General features: G+C 43.1%; 5 protein-coding genes across 9 annotated transcripts in view; 2 read left to right on the forward strand and 3 right to left on the reverse strand.

Annotated features, from left to right (window-relative positions):
* kdm5a (lysine demethylase 5A) overlaps positions 1–10440 on the reverse strand; it is a 42604-nt gene extending 32164 nt beyond the window's left edge. For all 4 annotated transcript variants that reach the window (XM_088988732.1, XM_088988734.1, XM_088988731.1 and 1 more), the window contains exon 1: positions 10242–10440. The gene's annotated coding sequence lies outside the window, so the exon portion shown is untranslated. The remainder of the gene's footprint in view (positions 1–10241) is intronic.
* On the forward strand, positions 2193–4998 carry LOC148881810 (fibroblast growth factor 6-like). The gene is made up of 3 exons (XM_088988936.1): positions 2193–2847; positions 2915–3018; positions 4676–4998. Exons 1-3 carry the CDS (start codon positions 2568–2570, stop codon positions 4850–4852), a joined length of 561 nt encoding a protein of 186 aa, XP_088845062.1. The 5' UTR covers positions 2193–2567; the 3' UTR covers positions 4853–4998.
* LOC148881811 (fibroblast growth factor 23-like) lies at positions 7060–9638 on the forward strand. The gene is made up of 3 exons (XM_088988759.1): positions 7060–7391; positions 7469–7572; positions 9212–9638. The coding sequence occupies exons 1-3, from the start codon at positions 7124–7126 to the stop codon at positions 9632–9634; spliced, it is 795 nt and encodes a 264-aa protein (XP_088844885.1). The 5' UTR covers positions 7060–7123; the 3' UTR covers positions 9635–9638.
* A 1465-nt stretch (positions 10441–11905) lies between the features above and the next one.
* On the reverse strand, positions 11906–23715 carry LOC148881812 (G1/S-specific cyclin-D2-like). 2 transcript variants are annotated; one of them, XM_088988756.1, is made up of 6 exons: positions 23592–23715; positions 23257–23472; positions 22406–22621; positions 20071–20230; positions 17343–17491; positions 11906–13632 (listed from the first exon to the last, which is right to left on the reverse strand). In XM_088988756.1, the coding sequence occupies exons 2-6, from the start codon at positions 23449–23451 to the stop codon at positions 13474–13476; spliced, it is 879 nt and encodes a 292-aa protein (XP_088844882.1). In that variant the 5' UTR covers positions 23452–23472; positions 23592–23715; the 3' UTR covers positions 11906–13473. The 2 variants fall into 2 exon arrangements, with proteins under 2 accessions (XP_088844882.1, XP_088844881.1); XM_088988755.1 differs by having other exon boundaries at positions 23561–23700.
* The window catches only part of pex26 (peroxisomal biogenesis factor 26), a 30890-nt gene continuing 26588 nt past the window's right edge, over positions 23684–27985 (reverse strand). The window contains exon 8 of the transcript XR_016113667.1: positions 23684–23717. The gene's annotated coding sequence lies outside the window, so the exon portion shown is untranslated. The remainder of the gene's footprint in view (positions 23718–27985) is intronic.

A 27985-nucleotide genomic window follows, 5' to 3' on the forward strand; every position in this document is an offset into this window, starting at 1 on the left:
ACTCCTGGAATTGGAGTGACAATGACAAAAACCCTGGCACCGGAGTGACACATTTTTGCATGTGGTCTGGCAATGAATGAGTTAAGTTCCCGAGGTTTGAGGCGTTCCTGGCTGAGTTGCTATTGGTGACGGGAAAAGATTTTGCCTGCTGGGAATATCCCCATGCATGAAGCAGTTTCCCCCCCCCCCCACACCTTCCACCCCAGGATGCAACATTACACACATACTCACATATCTATTTGCAGCATTGCACCTGCACTCCCGTCGATGCATTCTGTGCATTTTATGTGTTACAAATGTTCGCATGAGGAAGTGTGGCCAACAACCTTCCGGTCTAAATCCGGCAGTCATGCAGGCACACATAACTCCCAACCCCCCCCCCCCATCCCGATTTGGGCTGCAGATACCGTACCCGTTGTATGATTACTCAAGCGCAATGAATGTCACCCCTTAAACCGCCACCCCCCACCCTCGTCCTATTCTCCCATAATTTCAAGTGAGCAGCATGGTGATCAAGTGTTTCGCACCGTTGCGGGGTTCTAATCTTTTGCTTTGCTATACGTATGCCTTTTGAACAGTTGATGACGCAATATAATAAAAAAAAAAATAACATACAGTATAGGATTGCAATTGAAAATGAACCGGAAGTACATAAAGGTGAATTAAAAAAAAAAAATGCAAATGATATAAATTATTAAAATTAAATCCTTTATACCAGGGGTGTCAAAGTCATTTTTTTTGCCGCGGGCCACATTGTAGTTATGGTTTCCTCTCGAGGGCTGTTATGAATTTGGGGAACCCATTAGAATGTTTAAATCCCTTCAAGTATTACATATAGAGCACACAGCAAATTAATGCATAACTCATTTTCAAATCTGAAGTCAAGAATAATGACTTTTATTGTGGTTGACATCCAAAAATATGAAATTTTGGCTCAGATTTTAGCAATCATCATGGAATTTAACAAGTTTGATTTGCTTTCGCGGGCCGAAAAAAATGATGTGGCGGGCCGAATTTGGCCCGCGGGCTTTGACTTTGACACCTGTGCTTTATACTCTCTCTCAATATTTGCAGGGGAATAAAAGTTGTTTATTGCTATCTTTTAAGTGACCTTGGCAACATCCTTCCACTACATGAATTCGTCCTTGCAGATATAACTATATAGGTATCTATCTATTAGTTTGATAGTTTTCTATCTATTTGAGTTTCTTCCTGGTTGCGTGAATGCTGGCTGACTGTAAAGTAATCTTGAGAGTTTTGAAAGGCGCTTATAAATGAAATGTATTATTATTATGTCTATCTATTTGCAATCTATTAGCTATCTGGCTGGCTATCAAGCTAGCTATCTATTAGCTATCTAGCTGGCTATTAGCTATTTAGCTGGATAACCAGCTAGCTATCTATCTGGCTAACCATCCAGCTATCTATTTGCCGTCTATAGCTATTAGCTATGGGCTATGGGCGGCCCGGTAGTCGAGTGGTTAGCACACCGGCTTCACAGTGCAGAGGTCGCCGGTTCGCGTCCCGGTCCGGCCTCCCTGTGTGGAGTTTGCATGTTCTCCCCGGACCCGCGTGGGTTTTCTCCGGGTCCTCCGGTTTCCTCCCACATTCCAAAAACATGCATGGCAGATTGACCACTCCAAATTGTCCCTAGGTGTGAGTGTGAGAGTGACTGTTGTATGTCTTTGTGTGCCCTGCGATTGGCTGGCAACCAATTCAGGGTGTCCCCCGCCTCGTGCCCGAAGACAGCTGAGATAGGCTCCAGCAACCCCCGCGACCCTAATGAGGAATAAGCGGCACGGAAAATGAGATGAGATGAGATGAGCTATTAGCTATCAATTAGGTAGAAAGGTAGCTTTCTTTCTATTTGAGTTATTTCCGGGCAGTGGCGCGTGTGGCCGCCACTGCTCACCCACAGAAAAAACATATCGCGTGACTGTAAAGTGACCCTGAGAGTTTTGAAATGTACTTATAAATTAAATGTATTATTATTATTATGTAGTAGTAGTAGTAGTAGGAGGAGTAGGAGTATTAGTATACGGATATTCGGTCGCTCAAACTTTTATTTTGAAAGTCCAGGAAATTGTCTCTCTCGCGTATTGCGTTGGCTTGACTGGGTGTGGAGTTGCGGCACCCCCATCGGGCTTATCACAAGTGCCTCTCCGCGACTCTTGGAACACACCCAGACCCCCTCACCCCCTCACCCCCCACCCCGTTTCTCTTTATCCTTTGTAGTCCCTCCTGCGGTCTCACATTAGTAACTCGGTGGTTGAGGGTTGCGGTCGGCGGGGGGGGGTCCGCAGCGGTGATGTCACGCCGCTGAGGAACGAGAACGTCCAAGGTGAGTCGGTCAGCTGTCATGTGCCGCAGAGTCCCTCCACCGGACGAACGAGGCGGCGAAAGATGCTCATCCCCGGCTTTGCCACTCCAAGCTCGGACGACTTCCTTCTCTCCGCCGCCGTCGCTCGGATACCGGGCCATGGCGCCCTGAGTCGCCCCCTACGCCCCGGATGTCGCCGCACGACGAGAAGTAGTGCGAGGTGCGTTTCCAGGGCAGGTGTCGGCGGATGACGACGCCGGCCGCCTTGCTGCTCTTCCTGTGGACTTGCGTGTGCGGGGCGGTCGCCCCGAGGAGCGGCGGGGTCGACGCCACTGAGGTGGAAAGGCGTTGGGAGACGTTGTTCTCGCGGTCCTATCTGGGGCTGGCCGAGCGACCCGATTGGCAGAGCGACTACCTGCGGGGTGTCAAGCGGGTGCGCCGCCTCTACTGCAACGTGGGAATCGGTTTTCACTTGAAGGTGCTTCCGGACGGCAGGGTCGCCGGCGCTCATCTCGAGGATCCCCGCAGTGAGTCGCCTGTCACTCATCCTGATCACAATCATGAGAATGATTGATCGTGATGATGATTTTTCAGGTCTCATCGAGATTTCCAGCGTGGAGCGAGGAGTGGTTAGTCTGTTCGGTGTCAAAAGCCAGATGTTCGTGGCCATGAGCCGCAAGGGGAGGCTATACGGGACGGTATGTCCTTGAGAGTTTTTTATACAATACAATACAATACATTAGAAATTACAGTAAAGTCTCGTTATATCGATATCGGATATATCGATAGTCCCGGTTATATCGATACTATTTCTATGCACGGAGAAAATTACATGCAAACAGGGTTGGATATATCGATAGTCCCGGTTATATCGATATTTTTTCGGACTCCCTTGAATATCGATATAACGAGACTTTACTGTAAATGGATTATTATTATTATTAAATCACTTTTTTTTGAACGTTTTAAACTCGTGTGATGTAACAAAGGGGACATTTTGTGTAGTTTGTGAGCGATTTTGCAAGCACCCCACCCCCATGCTCCAAATTGTGACTTTACGACTATTAACTCATTCACTGCCACACATGAATGAAACAATTTATGAAATTACCTCTAAAACTGTCTTTTATATACATATATCTATTAAAAAAGACAAAATAAGATGGATCCATTATATTTTTTAACACGTTGTGGATAAATGAGTCTCTTTTTTTCTCATTTAACTCATTCACTGGCAGACGTGCAAAAAAAAAAAAAGCGTCCACTCCAGTGCCAGGGTTGTTGTCATTTTCACTCAAATTCCAGGACCCACAGAATATTGAGTTATAGGACTACATAAATATTATATGCAGCGTAATAGAAGTTAGACTCTCTTTTCATCAGGAAATAAATAGTTAATTCCTAAATTATATGGCTCTGGAGTTATCCGAGCTTGAAATGAGGGCTGCTATCAAAATGCAATACAATACATAGATATTGGTTGATATAGCGCTTTAACAACAGCTGAAGCTGGAACAAAGCGTGAACATTAGTTAATTCCTAAATTATATAGGTCTGGAGTTATCTGAGCTTGAAATGGGGGTTGACATACAAAATACAATACATAAATATTGGTTGATAAAGCACTTTAAGAACAGCTAAAGCTGGAACAAAGCGTGAACTTTAGTTAATTTCTAAATTATATAGATCTGGAGTTATCTGATCTTAAAATGAGGGCCGCTATCAAAAATGCAACACAATACATAGATATTGGTTGATATAGCACTTTAACAATAGCTGAAGTTGGAACAAAGCGTGAACATTAGTTAATTCCTAAATTATATAGGTCTGGAGTTATCTGAGCTTGAAATGAGGGCTGCTATCCGAACTACAATACAATACAATACATAGATATTGGTTGATATAGCACTTTAACAATAGCTGAAGCTGGAACAAAGCGTGAACATTAGTTAATTCCTAAATTATATGGGTCTGGATTTATCTGAACTTGAAATGGGGGCTGACATACAAAAAACAATACAATACAATACATACATATTGATTTATATAGTGCTTTAACAACAGTTGAAACTGGAACAAAGCGCTAACATTGAAAGAAAGGGAAATGCTGCATGCATGTGGAAGGCGAAAAAAAATTCATTGCCAGAGGTCTGGCCAGCGCTCTATCGGCACACAAGCATGAAAAACAAAACCCGAACTAATGACGCTCTATGTCATCTTGTCAATTCTGTGTTGCATGTCCAAAATGTCCCCCCCCCCCATATTTTTTTTTACATTTTAAGGAAGTAACACTTGAGTGGTTTTAGGTCAGGGTTCCTGCAACCTGCTTATATGCAACCCCCTTCATTTTCCTAGAGGCTTTTCGGTGACGAGTGCAAGTTCAGGGAGACGCTGCTGCCCAACAACTACAACGCCTACGAGTCTTTTGTTTACAAGGGCTTCTACGTGGCCCTCAGTCGGCACGGGCGACCGCGGCGAGGCGACAAGGCCAGCACCGCCGCCACCGGCACCCATTTCCTCCCTCGCTTGTGACTGACCCCGCCCATGCCGCCATTTGCACATGCTGATTTTTATTTATTTGTTTGTTTAGTTCCTTCCAGGTAAAAAAAAAAAAAAAACAATGACGGCGATGGACTGCGCGGATGTTGATTGCGTTATCATAAAAAAAATATACGACGACTCTTTGCTTCTGTATGCCACACTGTGCTGATTTCATTTTCCACTCTTAACTATTTAAAAAAGGTGCCTTGGTACTCCCCAAGGCCCCCCTTGAATTTCATGTACGAGACACGCGGGTGAGGCAAAAAATAGCAATGACGAACAGCATTGGCTCTCAAGTCAGGGGAAAAGGATAAGGGGGGGGCAGTTCAAGGAACTCAGGGGGAGATGTTGGGTGGGGGGTAGTCAAAGGGAGACACTCTCTGGGTCTTTTCGCTGCAATTAGATCGATTAAGTAATTAACATTTAAATGGGTGACGAATAATAAATGTAGAGTGAGACCTCTTCACTGTAATTACATTTAAAAGGCAGACTGAGACCTCCGCACTATTGATTACATTAGGGTAGAGTGGGCTGATCGGGGGACGGGGGGGGGGGATAAATGGGTCTTTTTGCTGCAATTAGATCGATTAAGTCATTTAAATTCAAAAGGGGTGCCGAATAAAAGGGCAGAGTGAGACCTTTTCACTGTAGATTAAATTTAAAAGTCAGAGTGAGACCTCTGCACTGTTGATTACATTAGAGTAGAGTGGGCTGATCGGGGGAGGGGGGGGGCAATAAATGAGTCTTTTCGATGCAATTAGATCGATTAAGTCATTTAAATTCAAAAGGGGTGACGAATAAAAGGGCAGAGTGAGACCTCTTCACTGTAGATTAAATGTAAAAGTCAGAGTGAGACCTCTGCATTGTTGATTACATTAGAGCAGAGTGGGATCTCCTGTATTAGACACAATCTTGGACTGGTTGACTTCTAAATCGGGTTAACCTTTACCCCGCACCTCAAAAGAGAAATGTCAATCAAGCACCCTGAGCAATAATAATCTTTGCCATAATTAATAGAGTATACAGTCTATTTAGTCACACAACCCAATAAGGCTAAATTCCAACTACGTGCTGTTTGAATAAACAAGTTCGTCCATAAAAGTGATATTATGACTCAAATGCTATTTTAGGGGTGTGTCGTGGCTTAGGGGGGCCCTACTGTATAGTATACAATACTCAATTCAAATGTTAGCACACATACAGTACAGGTAAGCAGGCATTTTTGCATGTCATGTCCAATGAACAAAACACTGTGTAAATATTGCAAAGTTACAAATAAATACGTCAAAAAGGGTGATCAAGTCATTTTTTTTTCCCTGGGCAAAACTAACTCGTGTATGGAATAAGTGTTGGCATAGTACTGTAATATTCACGACAAAAGTCTGTACAAAATAGTCTTGCGGTATACTGCTGTGTATATAACATAGTTGGGACTGAATTATTGTTAGTTACAATGACAAATTTGGTGAGAAATTAAAGATTCCTTCCCATTTTTATTTTTGCACTGTTCCTCCTTTCTAATTATTTGTGACAGCGTAATTAAACACTAAAAAAAAATCATATTGATAAAATAATCTGGCTGGAAAACCGTGACGCTTTTCCAGTACATATTTGTACTCATTTTTTTGTAACGAATGTGCTGTGCACAGCAGTCTACTGTATTTACTCAGATAAAGTTTGAAACGACTCACTACTTCCTCTAGTGTCGACTCAGGCGACTTGCACTCATATTTACGCTTCTATTTCGAAAACAATACGAAGGCTTCGAAAATTCAACAAACGGAAATAAAGTTCGAGTTATCATGTTGTATATTCACCCATTTATCATCTTAAAGTAGGATTAGTGTGAAATTCTATTTCGATAAAACTTTTTAACGGGCGCTGTTGAGGTATGGCCCCCTCTGCTGGCTAACTCGAGCAATTGTTGGTTAGATACGTCGAGTGTTTTTTTTTCTTACATTACAGTAAATTAAATTATACTTGAAATTCTAGCTTCTGTTTATTTAGGCGACCGGAACACATTTCCTGTGTGAGTTGGGCAGGAAAGAGTCGAAAAAAAAAATACTAACGCCATGATAAAAAAAGAGCCCCAGGAACAAGTGCGGTGGCCCGGGCCACGGGTCTAAACACGCCCAGGTGGAAGTGGCCCTTCCGCCGCTGCAAAGCCGCACATGTGCGTTGGTGGACGGATGCGAGCAAGGGTGGCGCGGGGGTCCTTTAAAAAGCATCCGTCTGGGAGCCCGTGTCCAGAAAACTCGCAGCATGGGTCTCGGGGCAGGTCTCCGATCCGGAATGGAGGACGGGCAACGCCGCCGAAGCCGAAGCGTGCCGACATGGATGCTCGCCTTCGCCCTTTTGAACGGCGTCCCCGGTGATGACGCGGCGTCCAACACTTCGCCCCTGTTGGGCTCCAACTGGGGCAGTCCGAGGAGGTTCGTGCACCTGCAGACCTCCACGGAGCTCAGCAACTTCTACTTGGAGATCAAACTGGATGGCACCGTGAGGGGAAGCTCCAGCAGAAATCCGTACAGTACGCGTTTTTATTTCTATTTTTGTTGTTGTTGTTGTTGTTATCCCGCCGGTGTTGACGTTGATGCGTCGGTGCAGGCGTCGTCATGCTGAAGGCGGACAGCAGGGAGCGCGTCGCCATCCTCGGCGTTAAAAGCAGCCGCTACCTGTGTTTGGACCCGGAAGGGACGCCCTTCACTTCGGTGAGTTCTCATTGATTACCTCGATGTGTCGTCCCCACCAAACTTTTTTTTTGGGTAAAAGAACAATTTCGGAACTAGTTGAGGTCTTTAATAAACATTTCGTAATGAAAGAAAGATAACAAATGAAAAAAGTGACAAATTAGACAAGCGGGTGAAATATAAACAGGAAAACTCCACTTATACAGTAATCCCCCGCTACTTCGCGGTTCACTTTTTGTAGTTTCAGTGCATCGCGGATTGTTTTTTTTTCAGTAAAAAAAAAAAAAAACGTTCAGAATTAAAAACAAAACGCTGAATGACTTGTTTTGTACATGGTTGGAACTGCATTGGTTCCCAGCACCATAGCTAGCTGGCTTACCTTGAGAGTTTTGAAAGGCTCTTAGAAATGATTAGTATATATTTTTTTAAATATATTTTTGTATTTATTTGTTTTGAATGTCTTTTTTAAAAATGTATTATTTATTTTTATATGTTTATTATTATTATATCTCATTTTTTTGTGGATCTGCTGTGCATCTTTTCAGCCCCGCCCATCACCCCCCTCTGTCTTACCACATGGGTTATTATAATAGAACAACTTCACAAATTTTGGTCTGTCGCGGGTGGTCCTGGTCCCCATTAACCATGAAAAACGAGGTATTACTGTATAGTGTCCATTTGTGTGTGTGTCTATTCGTTTCTATCAAGACAGAGGGGGCATTTTATCACTGTGGGTTATTATTATATAAATCAATTTTGCCGATTTGTATCTATCGTGGGTGGTCCAGGTCCCCACTAAACATGAAAAACGAGGGATTACTGTATAGTGTCCATTTGTGTGTATGTGTCTATTCTTTTCTATCTAGACAGGGGGGGCGTCTTATCACTGTGGGTTATTATAATAGAACTACTTCATGAATTTTGACCTATCGCAGGTGGTCTTGGTCCCCATTAACCATGAAAAACGAGGAATTATTGTATAGTGTCCATTTGTGTGTATGTGTCTATTCTTTTCTATCTAGACAGAGGGGGGCGTCTTATCACTGTGGGTTATTATAATAGAACTACTTCATGAATTTTGACCTATCGCAGGTGGTCTTGGTCCCCATGAACCATGAAAAACGAGGGATTATTGTATAGTATAGTCTGCATTTGTGTGTAGGTGTCTATTCTTTTCTATCAAGACAGACAGGGGCATTTTATCACTGTGGGTTATTATTATTATATAAATTTATGGCGCCGATTATCATTTATCGTGGGTAGTCCTGGTCCCCATTAACCGTGAAAAACGAGGGATTACTGTACAACTAAGAGGAGATTTAAAAAGTACATTACAGTGGTTTGAAATAATGACACATTTACACATGTAGGTTAAGAAACATTAGAAGTGTTATGGGGTGGGGTGGTCATCGGTCGTAACCAATCGGGATCTGGGGGGGGGGGGGGGGGGGGTTTCTTCGATTTCAGGGGGGGCTTTCTGGGTTCTTCAATTTCAGGTTTAAAAGTAGGATTTCAAGCTCAGTGTTGGCTAACAAATTCGGGGTTTCCACCATCCATAATTCCGATAAGTCAGGAGGGAAGAATGCATCCAAATGTGTGATCCACTCCGGTTGTGGGAAAGACTTCACACACTGCAGGTGTGCTTTTTTTTCCTCGCCAGGTGGTGTGTCAGCGCGACGACTGCGTGTTCGAGCACAGACTCCTGGAAAACAACCGCGACGTCTTCTACTCGGTCCGTACGGGCATCCTGCTCAATCTGGAAGGCTCCCGGCAGGTGTTCGTCGCCGGTAGCAACCTGCCACGCACCTCACTTTTCCTGCCCAAAAGCAGCACGGTGCCCCTGGAGCGCCTCCTGCTACACCGAGAGAGGCGCAACCGGCCCGCCAACTCCCTCGACATCGCCCCCACGGGGTCTGACTCAGTGCCGGAGGACGATGCGGAGACGGAGTTGGAAGCCGCCGACGATGGCGCTAATGTGTCCCGGGAGGCTCTACGCGAACCGCCGGCACACGACCCGTGGAGCGTCCATTCCTCTGACACCCATTCCAGCCCACGCGGCGCCGCCCGAAGCCTTGCCGACTGAATGAATGACTGCCAGCACAGTTACAGCAGCATTAAAAAGACAAAAAAAAAATCCCCCCTCTGCCCTTTTTGCACATCAGACACGAACGCATCACCCTGTCCAGCCATAATATGAACACCATCACAACAGTCAGAATTTTTAGTTGTCATAAACCTTTTGTGTATTTATTCGTAAAGCAACCAACATTTGACAGGAAAAACCGGAAGTAGTCTTGACACAAGTTAGTGTACTCGAATATTAAGTTATTTAAGTTAACATCTGTGTATTAAGATTCCCATTGTATTATATATATATATATATATATATATATATATATATATATATATATATATATATGAGGGGGTATTTTTCATTAAACGACACAGTTTTCGTACATAGGATACTGAAGTTTTTGTTCATTGAAAAAGCAGCACATTGACTCGACTCCTCCCTTGTAATATTTATACACACATTTAAATGTTTTTTAAATGTGTTTTGTTCATCGTGTGGGACCAAATAAATCGCCCAAGGAAACTCGTTCAAATGAAGTGGCTATTTTTTTGGAAAGTAGCACTACTTTACCAACACGTAAACAGTGTATTATAGTTGTAGCGTGTTGTGCTCATACCTTAAACGCCGCCGGGGTACCGTTACGTCCTTCCGACGCGACAACAATCCTACATTATACAAAGCGGCATCGTGAAAAAAAGGTTAATAAAACCAAATTTGTCCGGTAAGTGCTAACTTAACTTAGTAAAGAACGCCTGCGGTCACCATCTTGTTGGACTTGGGACTGGATTCAGCCTCTTCGCGCACACCTGTTTTCAATAGCGAGTCGTGATGTCATCAAAATGCGACCTTCTTCGCGTTGGTGAACGGCGCTTTCGCACACTCGCGCCCCCTGGCGACGCATTATGAAACATGCTTTGTTTTACGGTTAGCGAAAAAAACTCAAAAATGTAACTTATAAATATACAATATGAAGCGAAAAAATTAAGAGATAATAAATCTCGCTACAGTTTGCGACCGGAATGAACAGTGAAAACGAAGAAGTGGAAAACGACAGCTCTATTTTACGACACAAGTTTGAATTGAAGGGAACGTATTCACTATCGCCGCCTAGTGGTGATAAAGGGTAACGACGGGGCGAGTAAAAATTTCAAAGAACAATAATAATACATTTAATTTCTAAGCGCCTTTCAAAACTCTCAACGTCACTTTACAGCCACAGGATAAAGTTTTTCTGTGGGTGAGCAGCGCCAGCCACACGCTGCTAGCATTCACTCAACCCCAAAGTAACTCAACTAGATGGAAAGCTAGCTAGTTAATGGATAGCAATGAAAAGAAGGGTGATTTTCGCCAATTTATTGAGAAAACGTTGAGGTACACTGTGTGGGAACAAAATGGGGGACGGGGTTGGAGGAGAGGGGGGTGATCAAAACCACACCAAACATTCTGGTGGTACCTCAAAAAAAATAAAAATAAAATACCACTCAAATCCAAAATACACCAACTCTGAACTTTGGTCTTTTGGTGATCCATGATACAACACGAAACAGGACGTGTTTGGATCAGCACCACACACATGAAATGTTTTTTTTTTCAGAGCCATTTATAGCATTGAGGGATCTGATTCAAAATGGAAAACATAAAAAAAAAGTGGGTGTGACGTGGAGTATGATGAGGTAATGCTCAATCTGTCCAAATTAACCTGAGGTACACAAATCATAAGGAAGCAGCAAGAGTACAAACTGACGATACATACAAAAAAAAAAAAATCTTAAAAAAAAAAAAAAAAAAGAGCACTTCCAGTCCCGCACCAATCTGTGGCGATCCCTCCAGTACACTCACAAAATACAACAAAAAAAAGCTAGACTTGTAAGGTATACATAATAACAAAATCATATAATAGCAGCAAACGAGTGAATCACAATTTAATTGTTTTTAAGATGAGCGAAAAGAGAAGGGGAAACAAAATATATATATATATTTTTTTTTTTGTAGCAGCAAAGAGAAATGACATATGTCAACTAGTGTTCTGGCTTTGGAATGAGCGCATTCGACCCCTTTGAAACATTTTTTTTAATTAATATTTCTTTCTGCAAACTTTTCATTTTGGTGAAAATGACCAATGCAAAACTGTGCGTGAGGAGAGAACGTGTTAGCTTTTATTTTCCTGGTTTTTATGTACACAATTTTTTTTTTTTTTTTTTTTTTTAACGTTCATACCATGAAAATCTCCAAAACGCACATCGCAAATGACCCCCCCCCCCCCCAAAAAAAAAAAAAAAAAAAAAAAAAATTAAATCCTCGACTTGAATGCAAACACGCAATATTCAGATCTGGAATAATTAGAAAGGAAGGTTTGCCTATGAGAATTCAAGTATAGTTCAATAAAATAAGCAAAAAAAAAAAAATAATAATAAAGTATGCACATGGTCTTGGTCTATTTCGATTCAATCACCAGCTTTCATCACCCCGTGTGGGAATCCAGCCCTTAAAAAAAAAAAAAAAAAAAAAAAAAAAAAAAAAAAACCCTACACACCAAAAAAATGATCACTCCTTGACCACGTCGCTCTTTTTTTTTCTTCTTCTTCTTCCAAAAGTGCATCAATATTGTTCCTATGTCACGCTTCGCTCCATGAGCCCAAAAGTACTTTGGCAGAGCAAACGCTTAAAATAGAATCCCGGAAACTCCTCATTTCCTCCCCCCGCCCCTACGCTGGTTTGGTTTGTTCCTTACAAGAACAACAAGAAAATAATCAAAATAAAATAAAAGGAACCTAGCTTACGTTCTTGACCAACACCTGCGTCTGTCCCACTTTGGCAACCTCCCGATTCACTCTCAACCGGCCGCTTTTCGGCATCCTCGCCACTTCCTGTGCGAGCGGGCCCAGCCCACTCCTCCATTTTACAAACTCACCCCCTGCCCCCAAAGCAGCACTACAGGTGTCGGCGACCACAGCTAGCGGCTAACAACAAGCGGCGAATGCCAATGGCGGCTAACGCGTAGCGGCTGACACCAGTGGCTGCTAACGTCAAGCGGCTTACGTTAATGGCGGTTAACGGCAATGGATGCTAACGCCAAATGCTGCTAATGCCAAGTAGCTAACGCCAATGGCTGCTAACGGCAAATGCTGCGAATGCCAAGCGGAAACGCCAATGACGGCTAACGGCGATGGCGGCTAACGCCAATGGCTGCCAACTCCAATGGCTGCTAACGCCAAGCGGGAAACGCCAAGCGGCAAACGCCAAAGGCTGCTAACGCCAAAGGGCTAACAGCAAGCGGCTAACGCCAATTGCTGCTAATGAGAGGCTGTTCACGCCAATGGAGGTTAACAGCGATGGCGGCTAACGGCTGCTAATGCCAAGCATCTAACGCCAAAGGCTGCTAACGGCAATGATGGCTAAAGCCAAAGACTGCTAACGGCAATTGCCGCTAACGCTCGAGGGTGCTAACGCCAAGCAGCTAACCCCAAGCGGTGAACAACAGCGGCTAGTGGAACCACCAAATAAATTGAACAACTGCTAAGAGGCTACAGGAGTAACATACCAAAATACTAGCTAACTATACAAGAAAAAAAATGGCCGCCGTCATAAGAATATAAGCTATTTCTCTTCAAGTATGAAAATATATTCAGGCTTCCGTTCAGCGGGGGATTTCGGGAGAGTGGGGGGAGGAGGGGGGTGGCACACCTAAGGCACTAATCAAGTTTCAAGATCCTTAAATACCTTGTTTGATAACATGCGGCACGTCCAAAATACGTTCAATGGCAAACAAACGGGGCAATAAAGGAGGAAAAAAAAAAGTGGGAATTCTGTGATTGTCAGGTCATGGCCGTTTATGGGGGGGAGGGGCTTCATAAATTGACGTCGCGCACGTCGGTGGGGGTGCTGGACTGGTCCTGCTGTTGCTCTTGCGATTTGGTGGCGGCGTTAGCGCCGCCCGATCGGTTGTCTTGCTGCAGGCTGGCGGCCAGGACGCGCTCGATCTGCTCCTGGCATGCGCGTAAACAGTCCTGGAAGGAAGCACACGCGTGATCTCGTGTTAACAAACATGTCATGTGGGGGCGATAACAATGAGACCCCCCCCCCACGCCTATTCCGAACCCCAAAACAAGCACCCAAAAACAATTTAGCTTTTTGACTGTTTGTATGTTTGCAATATACTGCCGTCTGGTGGCCAAATCTGAATTGCAGGCACTGTTTTATTATTTACATGCGATTTTTTTTGGTTCTGATATCGACATTATATAAAAATAATAATAATAACACATTTCATTCATCAGCGCCTTTCAAAACTCTCAAGGTCCCTTTACAGTAACAGGATACGTTTTTCTGTGGGTGAGCAGCGGCAGCCACACGCGCTAGCATTCAATCAACCCGGAAGTCACTCAAATAGAAAGCTAGCTAGCTCAGAGTTAGCTAATAGTCACTCAACTCGGAAGTAACTCAGATAGAAAGCTAGCTAGCTAGCAAAGAGCTAGCTAATAATCACACAACCCGGAAGTCACTCAAATAGATAGAAAGCTAGCTAGCTCAGTTAGCTAATAGTCACTCAACTCGGAAGTAACACAGATAGAAAGCTAGCTAGCTAGCAAAGAGCTAGCTAATAATCCGTCAACCCGGAAGTAACTCAAATAGAAAGCTAGCTAGCAAAGAGCTAGCTAATAATCACACAACCCGGAAGTCACTCAAATAGATAGAAAGCTAGCTAGCTCAGCGTTAGCTAATAGTCACTCAACTCGGAAGTAACACAGATAGAAAGCTAGCTAGCTAGCAAAGAGCTAGCTAATAATCACACAACCCGGAATTAACTCAAATAGATAGAAAGCTAGCTCAGAGTTAGCTAATAACGATTTAACCCAGAAATAATTCAAATAGATAGTAAGCTAGCTAGCAAAGAGTGAGCTAATAATCACTCAACCCCGGAAGTAACTCAAATAGATATAAAGCTAGCTAGCACAGAGTTAGCTAATAATCACTGAAACCGGAGGTAACTCAAATAGATAGAAAGCTAGCTAGCTTGTTCAGAGTGAGCTAATGATCACTCAACCCGGAAGTAACTCAAATAGATAGAAAGCTAGCTAGCTAGCTAGCCAGCTAAGAGTTAGCTAATCATCACTCAACCCAGAAGTAACTTTAATAGACATGAAATAAACAAGTAGATACAATTGTAGGGCGCACACGGCAGGTCTGCGTGTAGACGTGGGAGGTCGGCGGTTGGCTCGCCGCCGGGCGCCTGGCAAACAAAAAAAAGGGGAAAGCGGGGGGCCGGCATTCCTTTGAAATGTTTTCTAATTGGAACCCGATGGGCCGCCGCCGGCCGCTGTTGTTGTGACGGCGGGGGTCGCCGTGGCAACCCCGACCGCAAACGCGGGAGGCTCACGACCGCAGCGATTAAAAAAAAAGGAAAGCGCGCGCTTTTTTTTTTTTTTTTTTGGGGGGGGGGGGGGGGGGGGGGGGGTTTTTTTTTTTTTTTCATTAGGGGGGGGGGGGGGGGCACCCCGAAGCACACACTTTCACTTCTACTGCACCGCCATCTTGTCAAAAAGTGCCATGATGGATCACCACAGAAGCAGAAAAGCAATGACTGACTTCCAAAAGACATTATTGAACCAGAATAGTGAGCGCCATCTTGAACTCGCTTCTCACCAAAAACTGCTTGCTCAAAATGGTGGCCCCAATCTCCCCTCCACTTTAACTAATTCACTGCCAGACGATGTCAAAAAAAACTCTCCACTCCAGTGCCAGGGTTTTTGTCATTTTCATTAAAATTCCAGGACCCACAAAAAAATTGTTTTAGGACTACATAAATGTTAAATTCAGCGACAGAAATGTTCGACTCTCTTCTGTCATTAAAAAAAAAGTTAATTCCTAAATGATATGGGTCTGGAGTTATATGGGCGTGAAATGGGGGCAGCTGTACAAAATAAAATCCAATACATACAGATTGATTTATATAGCGCTTTAACAACACTTGAATCTGTAACAAAAGCGCTAACGCGGGAAAAAACGTAAATGCTGCCCTCGCGTGGAAGGGAAAAAACATAGCCAGAGGTCTGGCCAGCGCTTTATCGCCCCTCATTCACAAATGGCAGTGAATGAGTTAAACAGTCAAATATGACTTGGGCAATTTGACCACCAGGGTAACACATTTTTTTGAAAGGGGTATTATTACTATTGATTTTTTTTAATTTTACAAACAGTGAGTAGTTTTACTTTATTTTAATAATAATAATAATAATAATAATAATAATAATAATAATAATACATTTCATTTATAAGTGCCAAAACTCTCAAGGTCACTTTACAGTCACAGATGAAATTTTTCTGTGGGTGAGCAGCGGCAGCCACGCGCCAGCGTTCACTCAACCCAGAAGTAAATGGATAGAAAGCTAGTTAGCCAGCTTGTAGATAGCTAATAGATAGCCAAGAGAACAGAGATAGCTACAGTATAGCACTAATAGAAAGCTAAATAAATAGAAAGCTAGCTAGCCAGCTAGTAGATAGCCAATGGATAGCCAATGGTTGGCGAGGTAGATAGGTAGCCAATTAGATAGCTACAGTATATCGCTAATAGAAAGCTAAATAGACAGAAAGTTAGTTAGCCGGCTAGTAAATAGCTACTAGCGAGCAAGCTGGATAGCTATCCACCTAGATAGCTACATTATATCACTAATAGAAAGCTAAATAGATAGAAAGCGAGCTAGCCAGCCAACTAGTAGATTGCTAAGAGATAGACAACAGATAGCTAGCTAGATAGGTAGCCACTTTGATAGCTACAGTATATCGCTATTAGAAAGATAGCTAGCCAGCGAATAGATAGCAAGCTAGATAGCTAGCCACCTAGATAGCTAGAGTATATTGCTAATAGAAAGCTAAATAGATAGAAAGCTAGCCAGCCAGCTAGTAGTTAGCTAATAGATAGCAAGCCACCTAGATAGCTATAGTATATTGCCAATAGAAAGCTAGCCAGCTAGTAGATAGCCAACAGATAGCAAGCTAGATAGCTAGCCACCTAGATAGCTGCAGTATATCGGCAAAAGAAAGCTAAATAGATAGAAAGGTACCACTAATAGAAAGCTAGCTAGCCAGCAGATAGCTAATAGACAGCAAGCTAGATAGCTAGCCACCTAGATAGCTACAGTATATCGCTAATAGAAAGCTAAATAGATGGAAAGCTAGCCAGCCAGCTAATAGATAACCAATGGATAGCTAGCTAGATAGCTATATAGCTAATAGTTAGCTACCTAGAATTTTGTCAAGTCAAGGTTAGCGTTATTGTCAAATATGCTAATATTTTAGCAGTAGACTTACTTTTATGCTGAGGCGTCATCAAAGGAGGAGGTGCCCTCCATTTTATTTGCTTTTTTATTATCAGCGAATTAATTTTGATACAGTAGAGACCAAATGGGAAGAGTTTATACGGGAGCGACCTTTGACATGAGCGCTTGCCCATTTTGCGCTTTTTTTTTTTATCAAGCACTTCCTGTTTAGGTGCTAATCAGATTTATTTTGGATGACTTTGACTAAAGAAAAAAAAAGCAACCCCCCCCCAAAAAAAAGACAGAAGCGCTTATCCACCGGGAGGGGCCAAGCTGGGTAGCAGAAATTGCATATGCGCGACCGCAAGAATGTACGCCGCCGATGCTCTTTATAGCCGAAGCGGCGGCGGCGGCGTGGAGGACAAAAGAGGCTCGCATGTCATCGGCGGTTTCACACTCACTACTTCAGCGTTGGTGATCTTGGCCAGCAGGTCCGTCAGGTTGTCTCTCGTCAGCCTCTTGTCCTTGTGGTCCAACTGCAGGCCGCAAACGGCGGCCCCCATGCTGCCGCTAGCGATCATGGAGGGGGGGTTCATGGCGAGTCCGTCATCTGAACAAGAAAAATCTGCGTTTCAGAATGGCGTCTGGGAAACACGTGTGAGCGAGTTCTGCTTTTTTTTTTTCCCAGGCTCTGAATTTCAAATTGCCCCCCCACCCGTTACCCCCTTTCCCGCCTCAGAGGAAAAAGTGATTGGAAAAGCAGAGCAGGAATCCTCCTACTTGTCTTCAACGACTCCCCATAGTCTCCGTCTGGATGTCTGAGCTAAATGACAGGAAAATGTGCCGCAAAATGCTCGGGGTGCAACCATTTATGAAATCCGCTCCCAAAAAATGTATTTTATATAGACATATCTATTAAAAAAAGACACATAAAGATGGATGCATTGTTTTTTTTAACAAGTTGTGGATAAACTAGTCTATTGTTTTCCCTTTTAACTCATTCACTACCAGACAATGTGCGTCTGTGTCCACTTCAGTGCCAGGGTTTTTGTCATTGTCACTCGAATTCCAGGACCCGCAGAATATTGCGTTTTAGGACGACATAAACATTCAATACAGCAGAAGAAATCTTAGACTCTCTTCTTTCTTCAGAAAAAAAAAAATAGTTAATTCCTAAATTATATGGGTCTGGAGTTATATGAGCTTGAAATGAGGGCAGATGTCCTAAATACAATGCAATACATACACATTGGTTTATACAGCGCTGGAACAAAGCGCGGACATTAGTTAATTCCTAAATTATATGGGACTGGAGTTATCTGAGCTTGAAATGGGGGCAGAGATAATAATAATAATAATAAATTTCATTTATCAGCGCCGTTCAAAACTCTCAAGGTCACTTTAGTCACAGGATCAGTTTGTCTGCGGGCGAGCAGCGGCAGCCACATGCGCCAGCGTTCACTCAACCGGGAATAACTAAAATAGATAGATAGATAGCTAATAGATAGCTACCTAGCTAGTTTGACAATATTGACTTATATAACGCTTTAACAACAGCGGACGCCGGATCAAAGCGCTAACATGGAAAAAAGGGGAAATGCTGCCCTCTTAGGATATATTTAAAAACATTTTCTTAGCATAAGGTGCACCGCATTATAAGGGGGCACCTTCAATGACTGACATATTTTAAAACATTTTCCAGACATAAGGTGGGCTTTCAAAACTCAAGGTCACTTTATAGTCACAGGATCAGTTTTTCTGCGGGTGAGTAGCGGCAGTCACACGTGCCAGCGTTCACTCAACCCAGAAGTAACTCAACTAGATAGAAAGCAAGCTAGCTAGCTAACAGAATGCTAGATAGCTAGCTAACTAGATAGCTAATATTAGCTTGAAATGGGGGCGGCTGCCCAAAATACAATGTGATACATACATATTGGTATATATAGCGCTTAAACAACAGCTAAAGCAGGATCAAAGCGCTAACATGGAAAAAAGGGGAAATGCTGCCCTCTTGTGATATATTTAAAAACGTTTTCTATACATAACGTGCACTGGATTATCGCGCATCGTCAGCTTTTGAAAAGCGCCTTATATTGCAGAAAATACGGTAATTCACATTGGGGAAATTTGCAATTTATATTATTTTTTTTATATTATTATTATTATTTTATATTATTATTATCTCATGGAAGTCCTTATGGAAGGTGACTCTCCTTCCATAAGCCATCAACGAGCATTAAAAAGGTAAATAAAACTTTATTTTACAGCACAGTTTATTTCTTCAATTACAGTCGTCATGTAATGTGCCTCTCTTTCCAAACAGCAATTCCGTTTGACCTCCAACGCCATACCATCAAGCCATAAATGACCATCACAAATGTAAATAAAGTGACTTTATGATACAATTCAGTGTATTTCTTTCATTACAATACAATAGCACATTTATTATACATAGAATAAGGTATGTTGTGTGTAGTTTTAAAGCTTATTTAGTTGAAAAGTATATTTTATGGAAACCGGGAACGGATTATTCCCATTTTAATGGTTTCCTATGGGATTTTTTTTTTGAGATACACACTTTTCGCCTTATACGCTCTGTCTGGGAACCAATTAAGTTCGTAAGTTGAGGTCTCACTGTATAGCGCTTTAACAACAGCTAAAGCTGGATCACATTGCCAGAGGCCATGGCCAGTGCTGTATTGGCACCCAAGCATGAAAAAACAAATTCAGGAATGCAGCTCTATGGCCTAGTTTCAATTCCCAAATCCATTTGTAAATGGCACTGAATGAGTTAAGTTTATTTCACAGAGATCTCGAACCAAAGGACAAAACAGTGCATGTCAGGGCGACAAAACCGCGTCGGCGACTATGCGACCAACTTAAGGCCGATAAAGAGCTTATTGTGCTTTTATTGCACTAAAGTAACCTCGGCCGCCACTCGTTTCCTGCCATTGAATTTGCAGGGCGGCAGATAAAACCAGCGCCTTGTTCAACGCATGTCGGGATATGAAAATATTTAGTGAGGATTTGTCAGGAGGCGAGGTGGGGGGGGGGGGGGGGGGGGGGTATGATTGATGCGGCGATTTCCGGCCCCGAAGCACACAACTCGGAAAAAAATGGGTCACATGCGTCACCGATGAGTCACGGCCAGAGAATGTGGCCGCTGTGTAGGTGTAGGGTGGATTTTACCTGTAGCGCACAAGGCGATGAAAGTCTGCGTGTGCTTGCGGATCATCGGCACTTTGTCTTCGGGGAGGGGAAGGCGGCGCATGATGTGCTCCAAAAAGTCATTGGGGATGACGGCGGCCATGTTCCACCTCAACTTGCCGAGGACCACCACCTCCCAGTTCTCAAAAGACACGACAGCAACCACATCCGTAAATATGGATAATGACGTCAAATAAAACGTGAGGAATTGTTTTTTTTTTATATTTTTGGGGGTGGGTACAGTTACCCCGTGAATATTTAGAAACAAAAATGATCATTTTGAAACAAAAAGCACATTGACGGCAATGTTATTTTCCCTCCACTGCTGTAGGGGGCACTGTGGTCCCCTTTTGCTTATACGGATGGCACAAACGGCTAATTTATAATAACAATAATAATAATTCACTTCATTTATAAGCCATTTTCAAATCTCTCAAGGTCACTTTTCAGTCACAGGATAAGTTTTTCTGTGGGTGAGCAGCGGCAGCCACACGAGCCAGCATTTACTCAACGCAGAAGTAACTCAAATAGATAGAAAGCTAGCTTGCTAATAGATAGCCAATACATATCCAATAGATAACCAATATATCGACAGATAGCTAGCTACCTATCCTGATAGCTAATAGGAATAGATAGCCAGCTTGGTAGCTAACGAGATAGCCAGCTAGGTAGCTAGCTAGATAGCTAATAGAAATAGATAGCCAGCTAGGTAGATAGCTACCTAAACAACTAGATAGCGAGTTGGGGTAGCTCGCTATATAGCCGGCTAGATAGATAGCTACCCAGCCAGATAGTTAAGAGAAATAGATAGCCAGGTTTGCATCTAGCTAGATAGCCAGCTAGGTAGATAGCTACCCAGCCAGATAGTTAACAGAAATACATAGCCAGCTTTGTAGCTAGCTAGATAGCCAGCTAGGTAGGTAGCTAGATAGCCAGCTAGCAATCTAGCTATCCAGCTAGCTAGATAGCCAGCTAGGTAGCAGTTGTTTTGAAATAGAGCATACTGATTTATTTATGTATGTATTTAAGTGTTTGTTTGTTTATTTATTTGTTTATATATATTTATGTATGGATTTGTTTGTTGATACATATTTATGTATGTATAGGTTTCACTTATTCGGATGTCAAAAATGGCTAATTTAGTCTGCAATGTTACTTCCCCTCCACTACAGTAGATGGCACTGTGGTTCACTTCCGCTTATTTAGATGTCACATTTAAATGGTCAATTTAGTATCTACAAGTTTTGGTCTTCAAATTGACGCCGAGGAGCTACTTTAGCATCGCTAAACTTTTCAAACATCAGTCCGCATACGCCTGATTTTTTTTTTCCACCTGGCGGACATTTTATCTTATCTCGTGTGCCATTTCTCATTCCTCACATCCTTTGTGTGCACAGCGGCGACACCATGTGACACGCTTGTTTTTTTTTTTTCTGTTTGCTATTTGAGGCTAGGCTGTGAATGTGGAATTTAGAATGAGTTATTTCATCATCTACTTTTTTTTTTACCAGTACATGTTTATCAAACTTGCAATTACGGTAGTTAAGCAACAATCTGACCAAAGGGAGGAAACTACAAAAGTACACTTCATTCAAACAGTCATGCGCATAACTTTGATCCAAACCTTTTGTTATAATTCCGATAAATTCTTATTAGTCAGCAGATAAGCAAGGGCGGCGGCGGCGGATGAATGTGACTTGGTTGTTATCAAGGGCTAATATTTACATTGGTAGGCTTTGAAGTGAGCAGGGTTTCAAGGGTGACGGACGTTTAAAATGGCACCCCTCCGTCGGCGCACTTCAATAGTTTCTCTATCGCGCCGGATTAAGTTATGTTTTCGACCCATAACAATTGCACCAAGCAAATGATTGACAGCGGCCGCACACATGCTAGCATTTAGCGCTGTTTATCCCCCCACGGAGGCCATTCGGAGCTTAGCAGTCCATGCGCTCACTTCCTGGACAGATGTCCCACCCCCACCCCATTGCCCCCACTACCCCAAGAACCACTGCCGCTTTCCCCTGCCCATCTAGGAATACGGCGTAGCGCCAAAAGTTATATATCAAACATTAATACTGAATGACTTGACAAATTGCCATCAACTTTTACAGTAATTCGCTCATCCCTGAGATCTTCAGTTTCGTTTCTTTGCGCTACTCAATTTCCAAAGGGAGGTCCGGTGTGAACACTAGATGGCATCGCATTCCTCTCCGGGGATGGGAGAAATGGAAGCTTCCTGCAAAACCGACTGCGCCATTAGCACTAGAATGTGAAGACCCCCCCCCCCCACACCCCCTGTTTGGAGACCTCGTCTTACCAGCAGCTCCAGCGGTGAGATGGAGTTATCCGTGTACATGCATAGTTTCTCGGCGGAGATGGGCCTGCTGTCCTTCAGTTTGGAGGCCAGGAACATGCACACGGCACCCAGCAGCTGAAGATAATCCTTCCTGGTGGGCATCACGGCAAGGAATCTGTCCAAATAATTGATTGCCAGTGGGAAGATGTCCTCTTCGCTCCTCTCGGCCTCACACACCTGGAAAAAAGGGGGTTGGGGGGTGATACACCAGAGAGGGGATTTTAGCCAACAGTGAACACTAGTAGGAAGTTAAATTACTTATTTGGCTGTTTTTAGATGCAGAAATGAAATATGAAGTAAAGGGGGGCGACTAAACAAGATGTGAATGTTGGACAATGCTTACTTTAGGCTTACTTTGCATACGCACGACGAAAAGTTCCAGTCCGCCATGTTGCCTTCCTTTTAATTGAGCAGTTTAAAAAAATCGTAATAATGCGTGCAATTAGCAAAATCGCTTTTTATCAAGCTGTAAATTAGACAAAAGTTGTCGTGTGTCGTTCGGCGTAACCTTTAGGCCGGTTTAACAGCATTAGCACAAGTAAATATCAAGCTAAGCTACGTCTACGACGAAGCTGAATTGTCTTCGTCGTGGAATTTCCGACTCTCCCACGCCTTTCGGTGACTCATCTCCACTCAATTGTCGCACAACTTCGGTAGAAAAAAAAACGTCCACCTCGGGCGGATAAACGAGTGGCAAAATCGTGCAATTGTGACCCAATGTTTCCCACAAAATGTACATATACACACACACAGTAAAAAAAAGGCGCAAATTAGCTAGCGGTTAGCATCGCAGGAAAAAGCGAGCTACCGACCTCGAGCATCCAACCCGCGACGATTCGCCTCATATACGGCTTAATATCCTTCTGGACCCGCTGGAAGTAGGAGCATTGCGGTAGGAAGCGGTCCTCCACGGTCAACAGGGTTTGCAAGACCCGGTCATCGTGCAGGATGTTTGGGTCCACCGGGGCTTTCACCTCGGCCGCCGACTCCATGCAGTAAAGGTCCATGTTGGCCCACTCTTCCGCGTGCTCGGGGACGAAAATATGAAGCGGATTAAAAAAAAAAAAGTGTCACGGAGTGGGGGACAACGGGCAGGAGGAGGAGGAGGACAAGCACCCTGCTCCGAGCATGAGGCTGAGACTGCAACTTTTGTTTCAGTCTTGCTCCCGTTGCTTGCCTCGTCGTCTCCGTCTACTTCTTTTTCATCTTCTGATGACTTTTCGTCTGTCTGTCAAGTTAGCGACGGGCGAGATGCGGAAGTTCCGGTGAACGCCTTCAAAATATTAGCGAGAAAGAAAATAAATTTGAAGGCTCGACAATGTAAAAGCACACAAAAAATAAAAACTGATTTAAACAAATATCTTTTGTCATGTATCAAAACATGTACTATACACATGTTTAACAGTCAGGTCATTCAAAGAGGAAGGAGTGAGCAAACTATTCCCCTGCAAAAAAACGTCAATTCCAAATACTTCTAAAATAGATATGCCTCAGCCTACAAACTTAATTGGTTCCCATAAAGCACAGGTGTCAAAGTCAAGGCCCGCGGGCCAAATCCGGCCCGCCACATCATTTTTTTCGGCCCGCGAAAGCAAATCAAACTTGTTAAATTCCATGATAATTGCTAAAATCTGAGCCAAAATTTCATATTTTTGGATGTCAACCACAATAAAAGTCATTATTCTTGACTTCAGATTTGAAAACGAGTTATTCATTAATTTGCTATGTGCTCTATATGTAATATTTGAAGGGATTTAAACATTCTAATGGGTTCCCCAAATTCATAACGACCCTCGAGAGGAAACCATAACTACAATGTGGCCCGCGGCAAAAAATGACTTTGACACCCCTGCCATAAAGTGTGTGTAAGGCGAAGTGTGTCTTCCCAACATTAATTTCCCATAGAAAACCATTAAAATGAGAATAATCTGTTCCAAGGTCTCCATAAAACATAATTTTCTACGAAATAAGCATTAAAACTACACAAAATATACCTTATTTTATGATCATAAATGTGCTATTGTGTTGTAATTAAAGACATAAAGTCGGGTCATTGAAAGAAGAAGGAGTGAGCAAACTATTTCCCTGCAAGAAAAATCTAAATTCCCCTGTCCCAAATACTTCTAAAATAGAGATACCTTAGCTTACGAACTGAATTGGTTCGCAGAAAGTGTGCGTAAGGCAAAAAGTGTGTCTTCGAAACATTAATTGCCCATAGGAAACCATTAAAATGAGAATAATTCATTCCCAGGTTCCCATAAAACACAAATTTCTACTAAATATGCATTAAAACTACACAAAATATATCTTATTTTATTACCATAAATATGCAATTGTGTTGTAATTAAAGAAATAAAGTCTGAGCAAACTATTTCCCTGCAAAAAAAAATCAATTCCTCTGAGCCAAATACTTCTAAAATAGAGATACACGACATGGATTATAACCCCCCGCAATATATTATTTCTTGGCATTCTGTTATGATACCACAAATATCACATGTATGCAAAAAATAGGCTCTTGTGTTGACTATTTGCTAGCTAGCTGCTGGTGTGTTATGGTGGCAATAAATTCCTTTGTCATTCACTGGCCACAAATAGTCAACATTCTACTGGACTTGTTACAAAAAAAAACGGGGGTGGAGGTGGGGGAAAGCTGCATTTTTCTGAGTCAATAATTCACTGGTGAACACAAGGAATGTAGCACAGTTAGCTTATGTGCTAAATGTGCTGTGTGTTGTGAGGAATAAAGAGTTTTTCTAATGTCACATGGCCAGAATTCATGCCTGTTTATTATTTTCATCACATTGTAAAACGATTCTTTGGTGTTTGACTGTGTAAACACATGAAAACATAAAAAAAAAGGCAGTATGTGTCATCCCTAAGGGGGAAAAAAAAAGGGTACAATCACATCAAGATAGGAAGTCATGCGCTTGTTTGGAATTTAATTTCCACGCCGGCCACGTGTGTCTTTTATCATTAAAAAAAAATATAACTGAGCTGCTTCCGATCATGTCGGAAGTCTTGAATGACAACTGGAACTTGCTTGTTGACTTCCCCTCCCCCACTGCACCGAAAGTACTGAATGAGATATGCAGAACACACACACACACACACACACGCACACACACGCGCACGCACACGCGCACGCACACACACACACACACACACACACACACACACACACACACTGGAGCTATTATGAGAGGCTAGCATGGGAAGGGAATGTCAAGGTTAGCCAGATTAGCTCAACTTCAAACTAAAGATGGTTGTATTTTTTGTTCTTCCGCCATGTTTAGGGACACACTAACAAAATACGGATACCCATGAGGGTATCCCATAAGTGTCCCCTTATGGGAGGGAAGACAGTGGTGGGGGTTTGACAGACTTTGAGCTGTTTGGACACGTGCGTTATGATAACGTGCGCACACACAGAGGTAACAGAGAGCGCTGGGAAAGCGTGGAGGAGCGTGAAATCACCTTGATCCAAAGATTCCCGTCGCATACCAGACCAGTCAACCTACGAGAGGCCCGCACACGGGCAGACCAAGAACTAAAAGTCAAAGGGTAGGGGGGAGGAAGCGGAAAAGGTCTCGGAAGGGCAGGATGGTTTCTTCAGCTGTTATCTGTACTTCTTTGAAGGTGTCGGATGTTTCGCTTCTCATCCGAGAGGCTTCGTCAGCTAACTAAAATTTGCTGGTAGCCCTATATATATATATACACAGGTAACATCCGACTTATGAGCGAGTTATATTCCGACCAAACGGTCGTAAGTGAAAAACGGTCGTAAGTTGAAACACATTCAAAATGTTGAATAGAGACTCGAAGGCTAAATGACTCGCAACTCCCCCCCTCAGGTGCCATCACAGTGTCGATTGCTGTGCGAGAGTGAGATGCTAGCTGCCTGTCCAAAATTGTTGTCCGCGTTGCCGGCCATGCTAGCGTGTTGCGATGCCAGGCGTAGAATTAAAATTTTAAAAAATAGGGTCTGGAGGTCATGGTCGTAAGTACGGTTGGTCGTAAGTTGAGCTGGTCGTAAGTCGGATGTTACCTGTATATATATATAGATATATATATCGCCGTACTGTCCAGAGGTGGCGGTGCCAGACCTCTGCTATGATAGGTCCCTGCTCTAAGGTTGGGGGGAGCAGAGGACTATTCCCTGAGGCTAAACTGATTACATCTTTTGTCCCGACTGATTATGGTATATGACTGGCCCTGATTGCCCCATACAGCTAGGATGGCGGAGAAAAAAATATTAGCACCACCCTAGCCTCTCTCGAGGACTTGGAGACTGCAAGAATCAAGACAAAAACGCGGGCAATCCTACTGGACCCTCCACACCCTGCACACCACCTTTTCCAATGACTTCCCTCGGGCTCGTGTCCTCCATACATATTTGTCATGTTTTTTTTTGTAATGATGTACTAGTGCAGCATGTTCTACAGGAGATGTGGATTCTTCATATTGACTAGTAACGATGATTCTGAAGAAGTTTGGGCCACTCAAAGTGAAAAACAACAGAAATGAGTACGCAAACTTCAGTCCCGCCTTTCCGGCAGTCGCTGATACACAAGCATAGCATCCCGCCGATGTTATGGCTCCATTGCAACGCCCCCACCCCTCCCTGCCCACCCCCAGGGGTGGAAAATTGCTAGGTTGTAGCGCACGTTATGCTACCGCTAGCCAGTCCAAATGGAACTTCCCCGCGGCGGGTTTCTGGAAGTCGGCCAATCAGATGAAAGGAAAAAAAAAAAACTTTAAAAGCGCCGAAAAAGGATGCGCGAGGTTAGCATTTTACGCGCCAAGTCGCTTGATTACAGCTTAGCGAGGGACAGTAGCGCCCAAGACGCTATGGCGGGAACGCTGCGGCGACGATTCCCGCAGAGCGACGGCAGACGCAGAGATAGTGCTGTCGCCGCTTTGTGTGTTTTTATACACAGTTCCCAAACATAAAATGAAAGCAACCGAACGCTCCACGGTTACAATCACACGCCGGGCGGGGGGGAAGCTATTCCAGGCGCGGAACAACGTCACAGGAAAAGTTTAAAGAAGGTATTTTCCCTGCACAAGTCCAGGAAAGGCGCATTGGAATTATTTCCTATGTATCAAGACGATCTCAGCGCCATTTCTTCAATCTTCACCGAGCTAGCTATCTATTTGCTATCCATTTTCCATCTATTAGTTAGCTACCTAGCTAGCAATATATTTGCTATGTATTAGCTAGCTACCTAGCTGACTATCTATTTGCTTTCCATTTTCTATCTATTAGCTAGCTACCTAGCTAGTAATATATTTGCTATGTATTAGCTAGCTACCTAGCTGGCTATCTATTTGCTTTCCATTTTCCATTTATTAGCTAGCTACCTAGCTAGCAATATATTTGCTATGTATTAGCTAGCTACCTAGCTGGCTATCTATTTGCTTTCCATTTTCTATCTATTAGCTAGCTACCTAGCTGGCAATATATTTGCTATGTATTAGCTAGCTACCTAGCTGGCTATCTATTTGCTATCAATTTTATATCTATTAGCTAGCTACCTA

This window comes from Hippocampus bargibanti, linkage group LG22 (assembly GCF_051943395.1).
Source record: "Hippocampus bargibanti isolate YZ-2025 linkage group LG22, ASM5194339v1, whole genome shotgun sequence".
Taxonomy (NCBI): Eukaryota; Metazoa; Chordata; class Actinopteri; order Syngnathiformes; family Syngnathidae; genus Hippocampus; species Hippocampus bargibanti.